This window comes from Aspergillus stella-maris, assembly GCF_047715825.1.
Source record: "Aspergillus stella-maris strain CBS 113639 unplaced genomic scaffold BDV14scaffold_93, whole genome shotgun sequence".
NCBI lineage: Eukaryota > Fungi > Ascomycota > Eurotiomycetes > Eurotiales > Aspergillaceae > Aspergillus > Aspergillus stella-maris.
The window spans coordinates 70974-92757 of NW_027396887.1; the positions used below are offsets into that span (position 1 = coordinate 70974).

The 21784-nt window shown below is 50.7% G+C and overlaps 8 protein-coding genes across 8 annotated transcripts; 5 read left to right on the forward strand and 3 right to left on the reverse strand.

Annotated features, from left to right (window-relative positions):
- Nucleotides 1–1671: 1671 nt before the first annotated feature.
- BDV14DRAFT_184028 (putative amino acid permease) lies at nucleotides 1672–4522 on the reverse strand. Its single transcript, XM_073770450.1, has 4 exons — nucleotides 3319–4522; nucleotides 3152–3272; nucleotides 2763–3106; nucleotides 1672–2708 (listed from the first exon to the last, which is right to left on the reverse strand). Exons 1-4 carry the CDS (start codon nucleotides 3787–3789, stop codon nucleotides 1959–1961), a joined length of 1686 nt encoding a protein of 561 aa, XP_073622776.1. The 5' UTR covers nucleotides 3790–4522; the 3' UTR covers nucleotides 1672–1958.
- BDV14DRAFT_158729 (uncharacterized protein) lies at nucleotides 3881–4315 on the forward strand. Its single transcript, XM_073766710.1, has one exon. It carries the CDS (start codon nucleotides 3973–3975, stop codon nucleotides 4195–4197), a length of 225 nt encoding a protein of 74 aa, XP_073622777.1. The 5' UTR covers nucleotides 3881–3972; the 3' UTR covers nucleotides 4198–4315.
- Nucleotides 4523–5269: 747 nt separating the features above from the next.
- BDV14DRAFT_212138 (putative nicotinamide nucleotide transhydrogenase) lies at nucleotides 5270–9401 on the forward strand (the record flags this gene model as incomplete). The annotated part of the gene is made up of 12 exons (XM_073776248.1): nucleotides 5270–5366; nucleotides 5414–6372; nucleotides 6418–6535; nucleotides 6582–7493; nucleotides 7538–7708; nucleotides 7756–8010; nucleotides 8059–8192; nucleotides 8240–8389; nucleotides 8438–8606; nucleotides 8673–8861; nucleotides 8937–9011; nucleotides 9075–9401. 12 exons carry the CDS (start codon nucleotides 5270–5272, stop codon nucleotides 9104–9106), a joined length of 3261 nt encoding a protein of 1086 aa, XP_073622778.1. The 3' UTR covers nucleotides 9107–9401.
- Nucleotides 9357–11910, reverse strand: BDV14DRAFT_158776 (Zn(II)2Cys6 transcription factor). Its single transcript, XM_073766711.1, has 3 exons — nucleotides 10846–11910; nucleotides 10001–10801; nucleotides 9357–9952 (listed from the first exon to the last, which is right to left on the reverse strand). Exons 1-3 carry the CDS (start codon nucleotides 11713–11715, stop codon nucleotides 9839–9841), a joined length of 1785 nt encoding a protein of 594 aa, XP_073622779.1. The 5' UTR covers nucleotides 11716–11910; the 3' UTR covers nucleotides 9357–9838.
- Nucleotides 11911–13536: 1626 nt separating this feature from the next.
- Nucleotides 13537–15597, forward strand: BDV14DRAFT_158820 (putative integral membrane protein). The gene is made up of 5 exons (XM_073766713.1): nucleotides 13537–14185; nucleotides 14238–14257; nucleotides 14310–14414; nucleotides 14466–14851; nucleotides 14908–15597. Exons 1-5 carry the CDS (start codon nucleotides 13951–13953, stop codon nucleotides 15335–15337), a joined length of 1176 nt encoding a protein of 391 aa, XP_073622780.1. The 5' UTR covers nucleotides 13537–13950; the 3' UTR covers nucleotides 15338–15597.
- BDV14DRAFT_158815 (uncharacterized protein) lies at nucleotides 15598–17386 on the forward strand. The gene has a single exon (XM_073766712.1). The coding sequence runs from the start codon at nucleotides 15857–15859 to the stop codon at nucleotides 17249–17251; it is 1395 nt and encodes a 464-aa protein (XP_073622781.1). The 5' UTR covers nucleotides 15598–15856; the 3' UTR covers nucleotides 17252–17386.
- Nucleotides 17387–17520: 134 nt separating this feature from the next.
- BDV14DRAFT_205335 (fungal specific transcription factor domain-containing protein) lies at nucleotides 17521–19592 on the reverse strand (the record flags this gene model as incomplete). Its single annotated transcript, XM_073774699.1, has 3 exons — nucleotides 17521–18386; nucleotides 18470–18759; nucleotides 18820–19592. The coding sequence occupies 3 exons, from the start codon at nucleotides 19590–19592 to the stop codon at nucleotides 17521–17523; spliced, it is 1929 nt and encodes a 642-aa protein (XP_073622782.1).
- Nucleotides 19593–20285: 693 nt separating this feature from the next.
- On the forward strand, nucleotides 20286–21783 carry BDV14DRAFT_212140 (epoxide hydrolase family protein; the record flags this gene model as incomplete). The annotated part of the gene is made up of 3 exons (XM_073776249.1): nucleotides 20286–20952; nucleotides 21031–21217; nucleotides 21289–21783. The coding sequence occupies 3 exons, from the start codon at nucleotides 20286–20288 to the stop codon at nucleotides 21662–21664; spliced, it is 1230 nt and encodes a 409-aa protein (XP_073622783.1). The 3' UTR covers nucleotides 21665–21783.
- Between the last annotated feature and the right edge of the window lies 1 nt (nucleotide 21784).

Sequence of the window (21784 nt, forward strand, 5' to 3'; positions counted from 1 at the left end):
AGGCCAATGACATAGCTGACTGACGTCTTGGGGTCGCCATAGAGGACGGGAAGCTGTTGTACACAGGCTCAAGGTCCCGTAGCTCTTTCTATCTCTTTGTTTCCCAAAGCACATGAACTACACCGGAAGGTTATTTACCGCGTGCATCTTAGATGTAATCGAAAACAAGCTAACCTAGAGAAGGTGTATCTTGGTTCATGAAAAACTAATGGATCTCTACATCACCTTTGTGGTGGTCGGTCCCAGACAATTGGAAACGCCACGGCACGAGGAACAAGAAAACCCCGTTGGCGCTTTCGTTCTTGGTCGTTCGTTGGTATGGACCGAACCCAGCCAGTACGTTTAGTTTTCCTTCATGAAAGTTCATTGCTAGCTGGAAAGCAATCAATGCCAGCACTTGAAGATTCTTTTGTCATGAAAGACACTGGAAGAGCTCTTTGCTATCCTCAACGCTTTGGTCGGGGATCATCCACGATTTCTCTGAATGAAAAAAACTGAAGATTACAGCTATCAATCAGGGAGCAGAGATTGGTATAGAATTTCTCGGCGCCTGTTGCATAGACGGTGAGTGCTTTCAGGTTTGAAAACTAGTTGTAAGAGGTCAGAGACTTCCCTCGATGAATAGGTCTTTCAAAGAGAAATAATTCACCCGTGAATTGTCTAGTTTGTAAACTTGGAGGTATACGCGGAGAGTTAAGACCTTGCAAAAAGAGTCGTCAATAACCAGGTACCGGATGGTTGAGGTCAAAAAAAAAACATGAAAGTAGGCTGAGAGTTCAACGCCCTGCATGCCGAATGGGATAATAAGACTCTCAAGCCGCGACTTTTGGTACTGCACAAGTTTTCTGGTGGATCCTGCATTTTTAACTAGACGCAGTCTGTCCGGGCAAATGTGCCTTGTGAGGCTGGGCCTTAATGTGACCCGTTCTGTGACTGTGATCGGGTGTTCTGGAGCAAGAACAAGATGCTTCACAAATGCCAGAAACTTCATGAAGCGCTCTGAAGACGAGGTATGAAGCGAGTTGAGGTGCCCAATGCTTGGTGTTCGGAATTGCTGGTCAAGTAAAGACCCTTCGTAGAGGAATTCCAGCGCAAGAGTACACCAGGTGCGGTTAACTCTTGCACAGGAGTGAAGGTTTCGCACACTTTGGACATTGCTCAGTACATTCTGAATAATCTCTGGGAGAGCGAGAGCCATGTGGGAAGCGTCCATCGTAAATGGAAAGAGCGCTCTCCTCGGTATGAAAGGTTGGACACGTGAGACGAGGTAATTGCCTGGCTTCAGGTAAGCGCCACCGTGGACTGCGTGCTGGCATGATACGGGTACCGCTTCAAGATGCGCCAGCAAGACACACCAGCCAGATTTCAGCCCGGTTAACTACTTTTACAGCTCGCTCTAGCGTTAGTCTGTAGTTAGTTAGAGGCATATCAATTGTCCACGAAGTCAACAGTCAGCAGCCCCGGGTTCGGGGTTTTCCGTTCCGACAGTCGCGGTTGTCCGAGTGCGACAGGTATCCCGAGTTCGTGGCTCGTGTTTTGTCGAGTTCAATGCTCAGGGACCGCGAGATATTTCTAAGTATTGTAGAAGGGGTTTGAAATCCGGATAAAGAAGCATGCTAGCGTAGGTTCGGAAAAGTGATGGTAGGCTGCGTTCTGGAAATCTTCCGGGTGGCGGCAAGTTCTATATCTGATGACCATCACCACAAGCCCTGGTTATGCGCGAAGGAGCAAGTTTGGAGGCTGGAGGATATTGTGAATAGAAAGATCCATTAAATTTTCTGATATCGTATTTATTACACTTCTAGGTATTAGAGTAAATTGATGCTACTTATTTTTGTGCCCGCTTGAGGGGTTGAATAAATGGACACGGGATCATGGCTGTAAAGACCGCTTGTTGAAGTTGCCCGTGTCTTCAAACTTATGAGTTTCAGTTTCAGGGAAGGTTAGATGTCCGGGCATCAGTTCTCCAATGGTGACTTCGGCTGCGCCTCAGTCTGTCCAACCTGGTTCTGACTCTGATTTTGACCCGAGGGTGCCCCAATCTCCTCAACAGTCTCAGTAATAGCACCCTTGGTATCGATAAAGTCCGAGATGCGATTCTTGGGCAACCATTTATCCTCATCCATGACAAAGTAAGAGATCAACGCGAAAATCGTGACGGCTGCCATGATGATCGGCGCGTAGTTAAGGTTCTCACCCGTAACGGGGAACGCGTATGGCGAGAAGAGGACGGCAACGACCCATCCGTTCCAGAAAACACCGATGACCTGGAACGGCTTGCTAAGTCTTCCCAAGGACCAAGCGGGCTTGGGGAAGCGCTTGGGCGTGCAGAAAAGGCGGGCGAGACAGATGAGACCGTAAGCTGCCGCCGAGGGAACACCTGCTGCGGACACAAGCGATGTGAAGGCGACATCGGAGGGGAGCAGGGTGCAGGTAATTATGGACGCGACGACCCAAACAACAATCACGGCGTTGCGGGGCTGACCGTTGTGGACCTTTGATACCCAGCTGGAGAATGGGAGCACACCGTCGCGGGCGACGGCGAAGACAAGACGAGAAGCTGCGACGATGGCGACAGCGGTATTGAGCCAAAGAGCAGATACACAAATTACGTTCATAAAGATGTGTCCGCCCTTGCCAAGGACAACAGCGTAAAGAGGAACGAACGGTTGCGGAGAGCCAAAGCTGAAAAGTACATCCGGAGTGGGCTGAACAAACGTTAGTCATGTATTGGGCCATGAGGCTCAACAGAGATCACATACCGCGCAGAAGAGGAACAAAATGATTGTGGCAAGGCCACCAACACCACTAGCCACTGTACTCCAAAAGATACCTCTCGCGGCGGTGATGTTGGCATGCTTTGTCTCCTCTGCTACGTGACCGGAGGCGTCGAAACCGATCAGAATACCGGCGGTAGCCAGGTACGAGAGACACCAGTTCCACCCAGCAGGCGCACCGGTACCATTGTAGGTAGTCATAAAAGCTTCCTCGGCTGTTCTGAAGCCCCAGCTGTTGGCCACTCCAATTGGGAGCCAGATAACATTGAGGAAGAAGTCCAGCATGACGACTGCCGAGGAGAACCAAAAGACGTAACGGAAGTACCTCGCTGAAATAATTAGCTTTGTGCACATGGTAAACTCGATGGACTTACGCGGCATGAAGTTGAGCAAGGCGGCAAGGGCAAGAAGCACCTCAGTGACAATCCATTGAACAGCGCGGAACTTGACGCTGGAAACATCTTTAGGAAAGTCAACGTCAAACACGGTCAATTCCTGCTGATATTAGTACTTGTCAAGCATAAAAATAGCCAGCACATACAGAAAGCATATAGTTCGTCGCTGACTGGGTGTTACTGGCGCAGAATGTCGTCCAGGCAGTAGTGGACCACCATGCGACAATGAAACCCAGCAGTCTTCCGAACTTCGGACCACCTGCCTCCGCAGCCCAGAGGTAAATTGAACCGGCGGAAGGAGAAGCCGAGCAAACCTCTGCGATAACGGCGGCGGTGATGTAAGTAAAGACCAGAGTAACGAGGTAGCTTGTCCAGTATGCCAAGTTTCCTCCGGCTGCGATACCGGTGCTATAAGTCACGCGTACACCACCGATGAAGTACAGAGCAGCGAACGTCGTCGCAAAGTTCTCAAAAAGGGTATACGTTCGATGCAGGACGGGCTTGTAGCCCATTGTCCGCAAAAGAGCCGCATCATCCTGAGACTCGGTTTGACTCCGGGTCTCTTCCCCGAGAGGGTCTTGCTCAATGAGCTGGTCGTGTTGGTGGGCACGAGACATGATTCGGAATACCGAGCAAGTAGGCTCGACTGATCACGGCGTAAAATACACGAGACGCGGTAAAGGATCGACAGAGTTGAAGAAACTTCTTCACGTCGCTTGACAATATGCTGTAGAATCGGTCGCCTAGAAGTCACGAGCGGAGAAAAAGGAAAGAAGAAAACTGATCAACGCAGTGCAAGCATGCCGCAGGCAGTTGAGCAGGTCTGCTATAGCCGGTCGCAGGTGAACGGGAAGTTGAAATTGACTTGGACCTTGACGTTGATTTATATGATCGGAAATGTCTGGTCCGCAGATTTCATTGCACGCAATCCACGAGGCACCTCCAGTCACCCACAGCCTGCAAATGGCCGGACCGCGCTTCCGTGGGTCTGCGCCGGGAGCTTAGTATGGGCCACTAACACCTAGTTGCCTGCGGGCGCAGGAATGTCGCGCAGTCCCTCGCCTTATAGGATTTATTTTATGGGCTTTCTGAACTGGGAGATAATTTCGACATTGTCGTAATTCTAGCGCAATCTTCTGGTATCAACATTCCCTAGACTGCACGGTGGTGCCGGAGAAGCTCTGGTCAGAATGGTCGCAGAGGGCGACGAAACAAGATTAATGGAACGACCCACTGTGAAAACTTTGAGTAGGGGCCGTCGTTAGACTTCAGGCCAGGGCATTCTGGAGGGAAATGAACCAATGGTCGCGATTTGCCCTAAGCTCTGTGGACTCGCAAGGGCCAAGTTGATTCGAGCCTCGCATCGAGGAAACTGCGAAGCTGCGGTCCTTGACTCCTTGGCGAAGGGAGAGGATGGTCACGTGTACGGTCACGAGCTATATGACACCTGAGGCAACAAGGCACAGGTATTTAGTGCAAGACGTCAGAGTGGGACTCGGAGATGGGAACAGCTGCCAGCTCGAGTGGAACCACGATCATGACGGCTTAGATTAGAGGCGTTTTCTAGAAACATAGAAGCGGACAAGTTTGCAACACAGTGCGGGATGGCACAGTGGCACAGACAGGATGCGGAGAATTATGCAGCATCAATGTAGCACAGCATCACCTGATCGGGGCGGTAGACAGGCATGATCATCTGCTCTGGACATGGGACCTCTTCACTTCCACCACCAAGGACTCCAGATTCATAGCTTAGCTCCTGGAACCTTGACATGGCCGCTTGCCGGTGGCACCGTTCCACCGCGGATGATGTCTCCGGCTATTGTCCGCCCGGCCTCGTACCAGACTGGAGGAATCTGGTCTTTATTTATCCTTTATCCCTCACGGCGATCTCCCCGCAACACTGCTTTGGTGCTTCCCCTCTTCCTCCACACTGTACGAGGACTCTGATTGAAGGACGCTCGGTTGTACCTCTAGGCGCTGTTTCCCCTCTTTTGTGACTTGTACTACCCCTGGTGCCTTCGATCTCTCCATAATCACTTCTCATCCTGCGATGAGCCTCGACGCGTGCGCATTCCAGGGAGCTTTTGGTGCAACATGAGTGCATCGTATTCCCTGCGGTCGGCTCTAGGGCCGTGCCGCACGGTATTCAGCTCTTGTCCCGGACGATCCTATGTTTCACTGAAGCAGTCGTGTAAGTATAGCCTCGGGAACTGCGGAGCTCTGCTAACACCGTTCCAGTTTACAACCTGCAATACCCCCGTCCTTCATACGAGCACCATGATTTGGCCTGGAAATACCCATGGGATATCCGCCCCTACGCAACCAGCGCGTCTGCACCGTCTCCGGTCCCGACCATTCCATACTCTTCCTTGACTATTGGAGTCCCTCGCGAGATATTTCCAAACGAGCGTCGGGTCGCTTTGACACCTCAAAATGTCGCATTGTTGCTCAAGAAGGGCTTCTCACGCGTTCTCATCGAACGCGGAGCTGGCGAAGGCGCGCAGCTACTGGATCAGGCTTATGAGGAGGCTGGGGCTACCCTGGTCGATCAAGCTACTGTATGGTCCCAGAGTAACATCCTGCTGAAAGTTCGCGGCCCTCAAGAAGGAGGCGCATTCAACGAAATTGAAGCTCTGAATCAAGGAAACACTATCATATCGTTCTTGTTCCCTGCCCAGAACCAGAAACTTGTTCATAAGATTGCCTCCCGTGGCGCAACCAGTTTCGCCATGGACATGGTTCCCCGGATTTCCCGCGCCCAGGTTTTTGATGCCCTCAGTTCAATGGCCAACATTGCTGGATACAAGGCGGTCTTGGAGGCTTCAAATCACTTTGGTCGTTTTCTCATGCCTCAGGTAACTGCTGCAGGAAAGATTCCACCTAGTAAAGTCTTGGTCATTGGTGCTGGTGTTGCTGGTCTGAGTGCCATTGCATCGGCGCATCGAATGGGTGCTATCGTACGCGGTTTCGATACTAGGCCTGCGGTCCGCGAACAAGTCCAGTCCCTGGGCGCCGACTTTATTGAAGTTGACATAAAAGAAGATGGCGCCGGCCAGGGCGGATATGCTAAGGAGATGTCCAAGGAATTCATTGAGGCGGAAATGAAGCTCTTCATGGAGCAGGCTCGTGAAGTAGACATCATCATTACTACCGCTCTTATTCCTGGAAAGCCTGCACCGAAGCTGATCACAAAAGAAGTACATTGCAAATGCTAGTTTGAGAATGATTGCTAATTTGTACAGATGATTGCTGCCATGAAACCCGGGTCTGTCATTGTCGATCTTGCTGCTGAAGCTGGCGGGAACTGCGAAGCTACTGTGCCTGGACAATTGACTACCTACAATGACGTGACTATTATTGGTATGTCTTTCGAGGAGGGATACTAGCGATGTGACTGACCTTCCAGGCTATACTGACCTTCCCTCACGCCTACCAACGCAATCCTCAAACTTGTATTCCAACAACATCACAAAATACCTTCTTTCCATGGCACCGCAGGACAAGTCTTTTGGCATCGATCTTGGCGACGAAGTAGTTCGAGGATCAATAGTAACTCACAATGGCGAAATTCTTCCACCGGCACCGCTACCTGCACCACCTCCGCCTCCTAAGGTTGATGCAGCAGCGCCGTCTACAATCAAGGCAGAGCTGGCTCTAACACCATGGCAAAAGGTCTCCCGTGAGGTCGCAACTACCACTGCAGGCATGGGGACTGTCCTGGCCCTGGGCAAAGCAACAGGTCCCGTCTTCATGAGCAATATGTTGACGTTCGGTCTGGCTGGCCTCGTCGGATATCGTGCCGTCTGGGGTGTTGCCCCGGCGCTTCACTCTCCTTTGATGAGTGTGACGAATGCGATCTCTGGGATGGTTGGTATTGGTGGCTTCTTCATCATGGGTGGAGGTTATACACCTACAACGGTCCCTGAACTTCTCGGATCTGCGTCTGTGCTCTTGGCATTCATGAACGTATCTGGTGGCTTTGTCATTACGAAGCGCATGCTCGATATGTTCAAACGCCCGACTGATCCGCCCGAATACCCTTGGCTCTACGCCATTCCTGCTGTTGTGTTTGGTGGAGGCTTCATGGCAGCGGCCAGCACCGGCATGGCAGGAATAGTACAGGCTGGATATCTCGTTAGCAGTCTTCTGTGCATCAGCTCCATCTCCGGATTGTCCTCGCAAGTAACAGCTCGAAGAGGAAACATATTCGGTATTCTTGGTGTCGCCGCCGGTATACTGGCTTCTCTTGCGGCTGTCGGGTTCGAGCCCGAAACCTTGACTCAGTTTGCCGCTGTCGCTACAACCGGAGCCATTGTTGGTATGTTTCCTGCTGCCATATCACTATGCTTCTAACAGATATAGGTGCACTGATTGGTCGTCGTATTACCCCCACCAGTCTTCCACAAACGGTTGCAGCACTGCACTCTGTTGTTGGTCTTGCGGCAGTGCTTACGAGTGCCGGAAGCGTGATGGCTGACGTCGGTGACATTTCAACACTCCATTTGACAACAGCATACCTTGGAGTCCTCATTGGTAGGCTAGCGGCACAATTAGAAATGTCCTCATTCTAACTTCTACAGGTGGCGTGACATTTACCGGCTCTATTGTAGCCTTCTTGAAACTAGCTGGTCGGATGTCATCTCGACCATTGGTTCTTCCCGGTCGGCATCTCGTCAACTCTACGCTTCTAGGATCCAATGTAGCGACCATGGGCGCATTCATCACCATGGCGCCCGGGAATCCGGTCATCGCCGCTACTTGTCTTGGAGCCAATACCATCCTCAGTTTTTTGAAGGGGTACACCACAACTGCCGCCATTGGTGGTGCTGACATGCGTATGTGATAAACTGAGTTCCCTTATTCAACGTGACTAATTCTTGCAGCTGTCGTTATTACCGTTCTCAACGCATACTCGGGCTTTGCGCTCGTGGCCGAAGGGCTCATGCTCAACAACCCGCTTCTCACGAGTGTTGGATCTCTTATTGGGGTTAGCGGTTCGATTTTGTCATACATTATGGTAAGTCTTCGTGAACACTCGTCGTGGTCTGGATTCTGACAAGTTAGTGCGTCGCCATGAATCGATCTCTAACAAATGTCCTGTTCGGCGGCATATCGGCCCCCGCCCAGTCCGCAAAGAAGATCGAGGGCGAAGTCACGCAGACGAACGTTGAAGAAACTGTCGACTCTCTTGCAAATGCAGAAAACGTCATCATAGTAATTACTTCCCCTAACCAAGCAAGAACGCTCTTAACAACATCATAGGTCGTTGGTTACGGCATGGCCGTCGCAAAAGCACAATATGCCTTGGCCGAGATAGTCCACATGCTCCGCGCCAAAGGCGTTAAGGTCCGCTTCGCCATTCACCCCGTCGCAGGCCGTATGCCCGGACAATGCAATGTCCTACTTGCTGAAGCTTCTGTGCCATATGACAGTAAGACTGCCCTACCCTTCTCTCCTACCCCTTGCCTTCGTTGGACCTATACTAACCAAAACACAGTCGTCCTGGAAATGGACGAAATAAACGACGACTTCGCCGACACAGACGTAACCCTCGTCATTGGCGCAAACGACACGGTTAACCCCATCGCGCTTGAACCGGACTCGCCTATCTCTGGCATGCCTGTCTTGCAGGCTTGGAAGAGTAAGGAGGTGATTGTTATGAAGAGGGGGATGGCTAGTGGATATGGTATGTTTTGCTGACCCTAGTGCTACGTGATGGGAAAACAAAGTTATCATGCTAATGAGTGCGTTCGCGTGACAGCTGACGTACCAAACCCAATGTTCTTCATGCCCGGTACAAAAATGCTCTTCGGGGACGCGAAGACTTCTTGTGATGGTCAGTCCCCTACTCCCCACTCACCTCCTTCTTGCGGGATGTCGACGCTAATTCAAATCACAGCTATCAAAGCAAGCATTGAAGCGAGAAAGTAAGTAAAGAAGAGCTCAGAATGTTGAAGATGAGATTTTGATGGGTTTACTTGGGTATTCGATGCGATGCATACATACCACGTAAATCTAGGTAGCTAGATAGTTTCGACTTGAGATATCGCTGCATCTATCGATATCATATTGTTCTTCCCTTTCCGATCAAGATAAATATCTCTTTGGAGTCCATAGCGAGGGATCATAGAAGAAATGCTTGCTTTCTACACTTCACCTGGCCGCTCGCAGGCTACTCGTTGTCGGAACGCCTGAGGCTGGTTCGTTCGGCTCCATCCCTACCTTATCTGTTGCTGGTATCACGGCACCATAGGTACACCTACTATCCCGTCCCCAACTCAACATTTCAGAAACATATGGTACGTAAATGAGAGACCTCTGAGTGCTTAAATCATTTGAAGTTCAACAGGCATATTCCGAAGACGTGAAGTTTTCTTTGATTGTATGTACTGCGAATATATATATGTAACGTAGGCAAAAGTACTATGAGGAGGTAATAGGTCTATGTTCTATCTGGTTGAAGCAACAGTTCCCGCCCAGATTATGTATAGATATGGTATATTTTTATGGTGGTCGTGATATGTCGTGAGGAATAATTACAATGTGATTGTCGTGGTGGTTTCGTAGCGGTCGCGGATTTCGTCAAGGGGGGATTGGAGGATGAGGGGCGCTCGGTGGCAGTAGGAGAGGCAATGCGAGAGTTGGAGAGATATATAGTCGAGATTATGGGAGGAGGATGGTTGTGCAGACGTCGTCCATGGTGTCGACCCAGCCTTCTGGAAATGCGCGTTGCTTGAACCATGCTTTTTCGAGTTCTTCGAGGCCTTTCTCGACGTTCTAATGAAGTTAGTATGATGGGACGATCGGAAGTGTTGAGATCCGTACCTTGAAGCCATATCGCTGCATATCGATCATTGTCTCTCGGACAAACTTCTGCTCCTGCTCGTCACGGGTCTCTCGACCAGCGATGTACAGAGGCCACAAAACGGCGAGCCGACCGACCTCTTTAGCGAGATGCCTAATAAGGTCAAGGATCCTCGTGCAAAGGGCGGCCAGAACACCGGTTTGCGGCTGGATATCTGGACGCGCAACGGCAGCTACTTTGTGGAGAAATAGGTTTGTCGCCTTTTCGTAGGCCTCAATGCAGCCGACGTACTCGAGGATTTCCGGGTGGGGATATTGCGACAAATCTGCCTCGTCGAGGTCGCCTAATTGCTGGAAGCAAGCGGGCGCATCCATTCGCCATTGTATCAAACGTTGAAGCAGGTCGCGGTAGGTAAAATCTTGTTGCTCTGGTGTCATCCACCCCGGTCGTTTCGCTTGTCCAAACGAGCTGATGGCAGCTTGAATCTCCATCATAATGGACCATGATTGGCGGAGTTCTCGCAGTAAGGGATTGTCGTTGCTTGATTCTGAAAGACTTGGTATGCCAAGGTTGTACTCCCAGCCACCACCGAGCGTTCGCCAGTAACTGCCTTCAACGATTGTTCCATCACTGGTGGCGCAAGCACCGGCAACATCGAGATATGATAGAAGCGAGACGAGAAATTGTCGAAGTGGGTGATTCATTTCTGCCATGCGCCGAGCCTCGTGTGCTGGGTCGGCGTTTGGGTAGAACATGAACCGGTATATCTCGCGGGCGCCTTTGAGATGGATACCCCAGTTGTGATGTTGCGAATCCATCATCTGAGATGTTAATAGCTATCAAAACACGGGCCAGAGAGACAAACCTCAAACAGTGCAAGCAGTAAGCAGGTAGCGAAATCTGGAAGGCGCGGTCGCTGGTCCACCTCGTATCGAGTCCGAAATGATTTGACGACTTCACCATACTTGCCCATTGCGTGCTGAAAGTGAACGTTCCTTGACTGCCCGGTCGAAGTATTGGCGAGGTGGAGTGCTCCCAGAGCTTCCATAGCGCTTGCCATTGACAACGACGAGTGAGAGACGTCAGGAAAACAACGCCGAAAGGGATTGACATTTGTCGAGCCATCGTAGATGAGCAGAAGGGTAGCGACTTGGTCAACAAAGTGGGTATAGTAGCGACCCTGTAAGCAATTCAATGAAGACACTGGGAGCTTGTGGTGCTCAAACTGGTACTCGACGGGCTTGACAGGGTTAGCCGTTGTCGGCAGCAGCGCCAGATCAACTTCTTCAATTTCCTGCTTGACCTTGGTACCCTCATCTGGAGCAAATGCGAGAGGGTTTTCGAAGCGAAAAACCAGTGGTTTCGAATCGGGGACGGTTGTCGGCGAAACCACTACATCATCTACTCCGCTCTCCCCATTGTGTTCCTTCTTCACTCTGCTTCTGGCGCGCGATTTCTCTCGTTTAGGAGCTGGAGTCTGTTCGCCGCCGGGAGGTCCGTAAACCTTGAATGTCATGCGGCCTTGGCTTCCATCGCATTCGAGTCCCAGCCGAGTACAGTTGCGACAGGTTGGGGAAGCTTCGTCGCAACGGACATGACGTCGACGGCAAGTGGAGCAGCCAGTAAACCCGCGATGGTGCCACCGTCGTACGCGTTTCTTCTTGTCTGGCTGCGAGGGATCATTCTGAGACTGAGGAGGCTGCACCGGGTCACAGACCATCGTATGAGCCTCCATGTGGTGAGAGAGCGGCGCCGGAGGGAGAGGTGTAAGAGAGAGACATGGAGGTGCGATTGGTGTTGGTTGGTGGGAGGGGTGGAATTGGAACGAGGGAACTAGGTTGATGGCATGATGGAATTGGCAGAGCGTATGACAGGGAATTAGAGAAGACTGAAGTGCAAGACTGGAAGAGAGGGAAAGTGATAAGGTAGGTAGAGTGTTAAGGTGGGAGATCGTGGAGAAGCACGAGACCTGGGCACGCCAAGTGGTGGGGTCTCTTCTTCCTCTTCCTCTTCCTGTTCTCCTCCTCCTCCTTCCTCCCACGCTCCAACCAACTGTTTCCCTCGCAGATCCTCCGGCCTAATCCCGGTCTGAACACCTGCAGCCGATCTCACTCTTTCTCACCGAATCGCCATTGTCCAATCATTATCGGCCCCAAGAATCGAGAGAACAGCGCCAGCGTAGTGCGCCCCATACACATTGGGGGCCGTTTCTAGATCCGTTCATCCACAGCGTCATGACTCGCCCAAACCCACCCAGACACCCATCAAAGTGTGGCAAATGCCCACTTAGGGCTGACCAACCTGCAGAACCCACGGTCTGATTCCGATGATTGACGCCTGATCCCAACATCTCTCGCGGCAAACCTTGCCGCATTTCACAAACTCTTTGGGGAAACGCTGCGCCTGTGCTTGAGCAATCATCCGAGGATCTCCTGCGCCTGCACCATGATCGCCCTCTAAAACCACTAACGCGGCAGCTGCAATGCTTATCTTATGCGTCGATGCCAGTGAGGCAACTAACTCCGCTGACTATGCAAATTGACTGGACGGCCGTCTTCGTATACGAGCGCGATCACTACTGGGAATGGTCCCGTTGGTTCAATTCGCGGTTGGCCCTGATTGGCGGGGTAGGTTTCCTGGGGTGCCACTGCGACACTTTTGACTGTTCTGGACCCTCTGGCGATCTTGCTGTCTCGCACCGTCACCGCGCGTCTCGCGGCCGTCTTGCTCTCGACCGACCCGGGCCGGCTCCTCTCGTGAACACAGCGATCCTGTCTATCGATGGTCGGCATTAGAGAGTGGCGTTCCTCCACCTATAGAGCCACTGTTGGAAACGTTCAATCCGGGAAACGATAGGATAACAAAAGACCTAAGTGCGAAGAACATCGCGATCGCAGATGAAAAACTAGTAAGAGTGATCGTCAAAGCTTATAAGAAGCGAACACTGCACTGGAGAATCTGCATGTGAAGGTCAACCGCTGGACAGTCAAAGATTTAGCCTTTGGTAAAGAAAGTGGCGCTATTGGCTACCGGCTTCAAGTAGACTTGAAGTGGAAGCCTGTTCGAGGACCTGAAAGTTCCACTTGACAGCCGTGAGGGAGACTTTCGCCTAAGATCGATCCATCCACCTGGTGCTGCGAGTTTTAGAAGACTGAGAAGCGTTCTGTTCATCGGAGATGATCACACCAGGTCCAAGCTTAGGGGTCTTTGTCTTTTCGGCTTCAGGTGGGGAGCAAAACGCAATCGTCATCTTGTCTTAAGTACGGCGAAGGTAACGCATTGTGTGGAATTCTGGAATTCTCATAACAGTCCCTTGGCCTTCTGCCCTTCATGGGTATACTGACTCTTTCAGGTGTGATAGTCAATGTGAAAACACTTGAACCCCCGCGGACCGTACTCACAAGAGCTACCTGTAGAGCTGGTTATCTGTGTCAACATTTGAGCCCCGGCATTGACCGAGCTTTTTTTCAGGGATTGTTTTAGAACAACGGTCGGGCAACAGATACCGTGCAATCCAGCCAGGAACGGGCCGCCAACTGAGAGCCATGTCTTTGCCCCTGGGACTGCATGTTTGGTCTGTAAATGCCAACGGCATTTACTGTCAGGGCCTTGGCGCGTACGCAGTTAGATAAAGAAACGGCTGTCGATCGCGCTCAAGAACGTCGTTTCCCTCAGCACGTCGGCTGTAACGGCGCCTAATGCCCGGCGAAGTGCGAACTAACTTCCAATTATGGCCTCCTCAATATTGAGGACCCCGGCTATGGATGGCATTCTGTGTTCCTATTTGCTGCTCGGCGACTAGGAATGGGTTGGCAGGATCGTGAGACAAAGGGCAGATTCTGTCGATCCTTCGTTACATAGACACCATCTTTTAGAGTTGCTTGAGCACTTGATATATTAGTATTTGGTACGTATCTATTTGACGGGAGGCGCCCTATGGGTTTAAATTGGGCTACTTTATAAGATAGCCATGGATGCGCTTCCAGACCCAGAACTCATCAACTCGCTGTCTCCGGAGCAGTTTCAACATTTCCTTGAGGGCCCGGCTGGCGTGGCTCCCCCCGGCGAAGTATCGGACCTTGATGCACATGGAACCGACACCTGGTTTGTCTTATTCCTTGTCCTGTGGGTTCTAGCCTCTATCTGCTTCCTTGTCCGCATATCTTCAAAAGCCTTCATCTTGCGGAAATTTGTAAAGTCTGACTGTAAGTACCAACCTTCGACATTACAACAGAGGCATAGCAACTAACATTCTAGATGCGATGACTGTCGCCTGGGTATTTATGGAGCTCTCATTCCTCGAGAGAGAATATCTGACTGACAGATCAGGCTTTTTTCATGGCTTTCTTCGTGCCTTTGTGGATGACTGGTGAGATAGCGCCTGACGTAGCGCAATGGAATCTTCGACTCAAAGACCTTTTCCGGACGTTGTTTGTGAGTTCCGCGAAATCAAGTCGTTGGAAGGGCCCTCTAACAGGAATGCAGTGGTATCACGTGGCAATCATCCTCTACGGCGTCACCTTGTTCTTCATCAAACTGTCGCTACTCTTCCAACTTGTGGAGATATTCGGACAGGGACGCGACTGGTTCTGGTGGTCTTGCCATGCCCTCATAGGTTTCAACTTTGTATACTACCTGATCACCACGTGCCTCTGGATATTTCCATGCAAACCGCTTTCAGACTCCTGGAACTTGACGGGTCCGATCAATCGCCAGTGTTTAGACCTTCTCCCTCTTCTCGCAAGCCAAGGCGTTGTCACCTTCATCACAGACGGACTACTTTTCGTCATGCCAATGACGCGCATCTGGCGACTACAAATGCCTCTCCGAAAGAAAATCGCGTTCTCAGCAGTGTTTTCAATTGGTCCGGTGTACGTTCGTCTGTCCAACACAACCGTCTTGTACTGACCACTTCAAAATCCCACAGTGCCTGTGTCTGCGGCGTGATGAGGCTCTACTACGCCGTAATGATGTTCAGGGACTGGCGGAACCTTTCCCACTATATGTACATCACGCGCTTCTGGATGATACCCGAGACAGCGGGGTGGATTGTTGCGGGTTGTCTGCCCTCGGTTCCCAAACTTGCTCGGACGGTCGCGCGCAGCGATTTTGTCGCACGATGGCGGACTTCGTTTTGGAAAGCCCTTACTCCAGCGTCATCCCGTGCGACTGGAAATGGCGACGGAAACCCAGCGGCGGATGAACCGGAGCCCTCACCTGTACGCTCGAAGAATTGGTGGTCGCGGGTTGAGAGTATTCCGTTGACGACATTTACGAGTTTACCGGGGACGACTGATGCGACGAGGAACATCCATTCGGCGAACTCTGGTGTCACAACGCGTGATCAATCTAACTGAGATAGCCCCAATAAAAATCGATACCTTCTCAAACGGCTGGAACCATACCGCGACCTCGTTCGTGTTGAATTCGCCCCTTCTAAAATCAGAAGCCTGATCATGAGATATGGCATGCATTCCTGGGCCTGGTGACGTACAGTATCCTCTGCAAAAACTCTTCCGGCCATTCATAGAGCAGGCATACTAGCGCCCCGGCGTCATCTTAAGCCAGGTCAATTCTGGTTGATTGAACTTGGTGAGACTAACGCCCAAGAGTCCAGTTAAGGAATTAGTTCCGAAAAGCCAAACATCCATAGATCAACAGTGACAAAAGTACGAACTGAAGAATGCTGATTCAGACGCGCTCGAGCCCTGATACATGGACGGAAAGTTCTTTGTTCTCCCTCCTGCCAAGTCCTGACGTACGCTCCTTCTTTCTTTCAACTCTCTTTTACGTCCCGCCACTCATCTTTTTTGTCTGCTGCGAAATGCAAGTTCGCCCAAAAGCCTCTCCACCCTCCTGTTATCATCTGTGTAACCATGGGTTGGTCGCAGGTTGCGGTACATCGTTGGGAGCGACCGTTGGAGGGAGCCGAGGGCATCATGGCCATAATGTCCATCCCGTCAAGTTCAACCTGCGATGACTTGCAACATTACACCGCATTTTCCAGAATAAAGCTTGAATGGTCGACCCTCCCTACCGACTTAGAATCTAGGATAAGACAGGCTTGGCTACAACTACGTCACGAGCAGCCAGAAATCGCGACAACAGTCAATGGCTTCACCAAAGTCTATGAGGTGCCTGTTGGATCAATGCTCCAACTTTGGCTTGATAGTACCTTTGTTGTTTCATCGGCTGCATCTGCAGACGATGTATACAGGACCGTGGAATCAGTCAAGCAGGTTACACTCTACTACATTCCCAGATCTTCGGAGCTCCTGCTTCGTGCGCCCGTTTATGTGATGGACGGCATTGGTATGCTGATGTTATGGGATCGCCTCCTGAAACTGTTGGTAAAACCCACCGGAAGAAAGATCGAATTCGGTAGCGAGCCCAAACGACTAGCGCCTACCCTGGCGAGTGTACTGGGCAGGCTATTCCGTCCAACAGAGGACCAGGAAGATAATACAATGACTGCCATAGAAGAATATTTTCAAAAGCTGGCACCACCATCGGACCCAACCACATCCAACCCCATTCAACACCAAATGTCTGGGAAGCGCTGCAACTCAACATTAGTGCTTTCCGCGCAGTCTACTTCAGCGCTTGTCAATGCCTGTAGATCTATAGGCATCACAGTGACTTCTGCCATGCACGCCGCTTTAATTGAAGTCTGGTCCCGAGCCTCGCCTGCTCCTCAAAATCAACCACCATCTAGTCAGGAATATGTCACGTGGCTGACGTTTGATCTTCGCAAGTACCTCCCAAAACCCTTCAACACCACCGACTATGCGGCTTCTTATTGTCTGGGGCACATGCCCTGGAATATAGCGCTACCGGCACCTTTCATCGATATAGCACAAGACCTGAACGAATCCTACAGGAATACCTTCCGAGACGATTCCCAGTTTATCCGTCTTGTACCTCACTTTGATCAGATCGCCTTCAACGCAAGACGAACTGCGCTGGCGCAGGGCTTCGCCATACCCCGGACTACAGCCATCAACAGCATAGGGGTCGTGGATCGATATATACAGCATACGTACGGCGACATTGTCACGGTACAAGACGTTGCCCTGAATTGCGACGTCGACATCGGGCCCAGCTTTTTCACGATCTGGACTTTCCGCGATCAATTGCGAATAGCTGATTACTTTGACGACGGGATTGAGACGCGCAGCAATGTGGATTCCTTTCTTGACGCCGTTTTGGACGTGCTATCTTCCAAGATGCTGAATGGTGCCGCTATCGAGGTCTCCAAGACCAGTATTTGACAATTTTCCTATTTTATAAAGCTGTAAGGCGTTGGCGGGTAGCAATTTGATTATGTTGTTTTTCCTTGGAGAGGCGATCTACACTTTTATCTAGCTTTATCCTAGCATACACTATATGGACACTCCGAATGGAAGCGCATGTATGTTTCCGCTTTTCCATGTACCTCATCAATTCAAGTCAATAGCTCAGTCCCGAAACCCCCGTTCCTAACGTCCTTCATCCTTATGCTCAGGCCCGGTCTTGGTCCCAACGTACCAAGACTTGTCCTCTACGCAGGTAGAAAATTCAAATCAACAACCCACTCCCCAAACACACTCGGCCAGTCCTGAGGATGATTTACGAGGTCGTCGATGTTTAACCCCTTAGTTGGATCCGCGCAGGGTGCTTCTCTATCTCTGTCGCCGTGTTCGCCGGTAATCTTGACAGGTGCGTTCTCCAACTGTCCTAGCGTTTTCCAGAATTCTGTATCGCGGATTGACCCGTTCAGAACGGGACACCGGCTTGAAGGTCTTTGCTCTGAACCCGGACAGCCTGCGGATGTTGGTGTTCGTCTGAATGTCGGTGGTGATGTCGGTAGATTATAATTCTTGGTCAAAATTCCGAGAACTGAGCTCATCATGGAAAAAATATCCGGTACTGCCTTTGTATTTGCTTTACTGCTGTTCCTGCTGTTTGTAGGAGAGAAAGAAGCAGAGATGGTGCGCATCTTGTCCGTTAGAGATTCAAGATATGTCACCATTCGTGCACGCGCGTCTTTCTGGAATTTTCTCCATGTATCCAGGCCCGGGTTACGATTGTCCGTGCTCTGGGCGGATGGGTGTAGGTATGAAGGCGTGGAGAAGCATAGGCCTGATGAAGTGATGAGTGTGAGGATGAGCTGGGACCGTACGCGTATTGAGAAGTGGGTGTATGCGGAGGAGGGGAGGGAGAGGAATGTATCCAAGAACGTCTTCATTTCGACGAATGTTGCAGTTGCATGCGATAGGAGGTTAATTGAATATACCGAGGATGTTGAGTGTTGACACGGTGATGGGGTCGGAGTTGAGTTTAAAGCTCTCTGGCGCTTTAGAAGCGGCTTGGGTGGGATATACGCAATGCATAGTCGTATAAACTGGGTTGTCAGAAGCGTTGGGGCTGTAAAATGCGATATTAGCTGGATGGCCATTCTTTTTTTCGAAGAGCAAAGAATTGAGTAACTAGGTAGGTCGAGCGCATACCACTGCTACGCATGTCATCTGAAAGGACAGAAAGGAAATCCTCAAGCTCTTCTGTAAACTCATTCATCTTCTCCTCGACGGTACAATTCCCTTCTAGCGTTGGAGTAGGAAAGCTCTCTGCTGGGACGCATAAACCATGGTTATATCCCGCAATGCGTCCGACAAGCTCCTGAAGACGCAGATGGTGTATCGCCGTCTTTCGAGATCCACAATCATTTAGATCAACAGGCAATGGCAGATCTATCTTCGTTCGTGCCTCGTAGGGCCTAGTAGACAGCTGGCCATGAACACTGCCAAAACCTTGTTAGAAACTGTGGGAAGGTAGGTTCGTAGGAAGTGCAAGTGCCCACAATGAAGATAGGAAACAGGTTCCTAGATAAGTAATCTTTTCCTCCTCCGTCCTCTCCTCAAACCTCTTATCCAACCCCAGATCAAGAGCCATGTCAACGGCTATCCGTATGTACTTCGTAACCTGGTTCACGTTCTGTAGGGGCCGAAGATGCATCGGACACCAAGCAATATAGACCAATAATCCCCTCAAATAATCCAGTCCTTTCTCCCCATTGAGTATAACCCTCTCGCTCAGAACACGGCGGAATCGCTCATTCGTCCTTGCTTGAAGGTGCGGGTTGCGCGATGAGCAGACTGTTAGGATTGCCAGTAGCAGAAATGGTTGTAACTTTGTCATCTGTGATGCTGTGACGGATGAGGAGAGGGTAATGAAAGGGAAGTATTGTTGGCGTTCGGTTTGACGGAAGATGGCTAGGAGGGATTCAGCTTCGGGCATGCTTAGATTCGGGAGTTTCTCTTTGGTCTCGGGGCCAGTTGTGTTTGTACCGGGCATTGACTCCGGAGTTGGGAGGTTGTTCTCTTTTGAACCTGGCAAATCCTCTCCTGAGTGATTCCTAAAGGCGCGTTGGTGGAAATCTAGAAGGTTATTTACTTCGTCTGCAGCGGATAGTTTGCCTTCGCATAGGTCGGATACCACATCCTCGACGGGGTTAACATGCTGGCTTGTTCTTTGATCTGAATCTTTCCCAGACGGTGCATTGCCCAGGTCCCTAACCTCAATGTTAGCCTCGGATCCAATGCGATCATCTACCTTGGCATAGATCTGTAGCATACCGCGCCTTCCGCCGAGGAACAGGTTCTGATGCACTACTGCACGAGTATCCGAACCTGATACACCTGTACTGACTGATTGGCTTCGGTGTCACGCAGTATAAAGCTGGAACTGCTGTGCTTACCGTCGACAAGACTTTGGCTGTACACCCCTATCAGCGACACTTGGCAAACATCTGACTTTACGCGTCCGGCACTTATCACACGCGCGCGGATTACGTGGGCGCGGACAGATAGATGCTGAATCTGGGTCCATCATGTTCTCTATACCGTGACCTCAAACAATCATGTCAGTTTTAGCTCGAGGTGAGCTGGTGAGTATGCTCACTCGAGAATGTTGTGGCCTGGCGCGGTCAAGCCGTTTCATGCAGGATCCTTAGTGTCATCCGGGCATGCAGGTGGTGGGGTCGGATAAGGCCAGCAATAACAGTGTAAGATATAGGAGAATGAACTAGGTTGATCTTGAGTATTCTCGAAGATTCGAGTAATATCTCTTTAGGTCGTGTGTGTTCGAGCGTTGTCTTGATGATTCGCGAAGGGGTTGATATGAGTCAGATCTAAAGTCTACGGAGCTGAAGGTCGCCGGAACCCTAATATATACGTCGATAACAACAACTCGAAAGATGAACGGCACAATTATTTGCACATCGCGAGCCTCCTATCATCAACCCTATAAAACTTACCCAAATCTAACATGGCTCACCAATTCAGCACCCTCCCACCAAACACACCGGGAAAACCCTCCCCCTTCACCCTACACATCCCGGACGCCGACCTGGCCGATTTTAAGGACCTCTTGCGGCTTTCACCCATCGGCCCAGCAACTTACTGGAACACTCCGCCAGCCTCGAACAAAACAAACTACGGCATAATCCGCTCCTGGATGTCCGCCGCAAAAGAGACTTGGCTGGACGAATCAGAGTTCTCCTGGCGCGCGCAGGAAAAGTACATCAATTCCTTTCCTAATTTCAAGATTCCCGTGTCTGACTCGGAGGTTGGAGACGTCTCAATGCATTTCACAGCCCTTTTCTCGAAGCGATCTGATGCAGTCCCGATCCTCTTCTTGCATGGCTACCCAGGGTCTTTCATGGAGTTCCTGCCTATGATGGAGTTACTCGTGCAGAAGTATACGCCTCAGACGTTGCCTTACCATGTTATTGTTCCCAGTTTGCCGGATTATTGTCTTTCTGGTCCTGCAAACAGTCATGTTGAGATGACGCTCGAGAGAGCCGCTGGACTCTTGAATGGCCTCATGGTGGAATTAGGGTTTGGAGAGGGGTACGTTGTGCAGGGAGGCGATTTGGGGAGTATGCTTGGACGAATCATGAGTGTTGAATATGAGGGGTGTAAGGCTTTGCATGGTACATAATTCTTTCCCCTGCTCCTGCTTCTGTTCGGCCTCATAGGGGTGATAGATGCTAATATTGATTTATGTGCAGTGAACATGCTCGTTCTCAACCCAGACCAAACGCCACCGAATATCGACCCAACCCCCAAAGAACAAGAGCATTTGGCTCGATCAGCAGAGTGGCAGAAGACCGGCTTCGCGTATGCCCTTGAGCATGCAACGCGGCCCGCAACTGTAGGGTTAGCTATGGCGTCTAGCCCATTAGCACTACTCGCATGGTAAGTTCTTCCATTCTTCAGCTTTCTGAATCCTCCTCTTGATTTAGAAACGTACTGATAGATGGCATCAGGATTGGCGAAAAACATCTCGAATGGACATCCTCCACAACACCCCTCCCACTCTCTTCTATCCTGTCAACAACCACATTATGGTGGCATACATCCACCCTTCCTCGATCCCTGTACCACGCTCAACTCGTCAAAAACATGATGGCCGGTAAGGCTCATCCGATTACAACCACCAAGGCGTTGGGGTACTCTTGTTTTCCATACGATATGGCGATGTTACCTGAGAGTTGGATGAGCGAGCTTTATCCGAATGCCGTTTTCTATAAGCGCCGTGAGAAGGGAGGCCATTTTGGGGCTTTGGAGGATCCGGAGGGTCTTTTGGAGGATTTCGAGGAGTTTGTTGGGAGGGCTATGGGGGTCATTTTTGGGAGTGAATGAGAGGCGGAGGTATATATGTCTTTCTACTTCTCTTCGCTCGTCGTGTGAGCTTCTACGCGCTTTTAGGGCTGTCGGATAAATGGGAAATGAATATGGGAGATTGATCATACGTCCAAATGA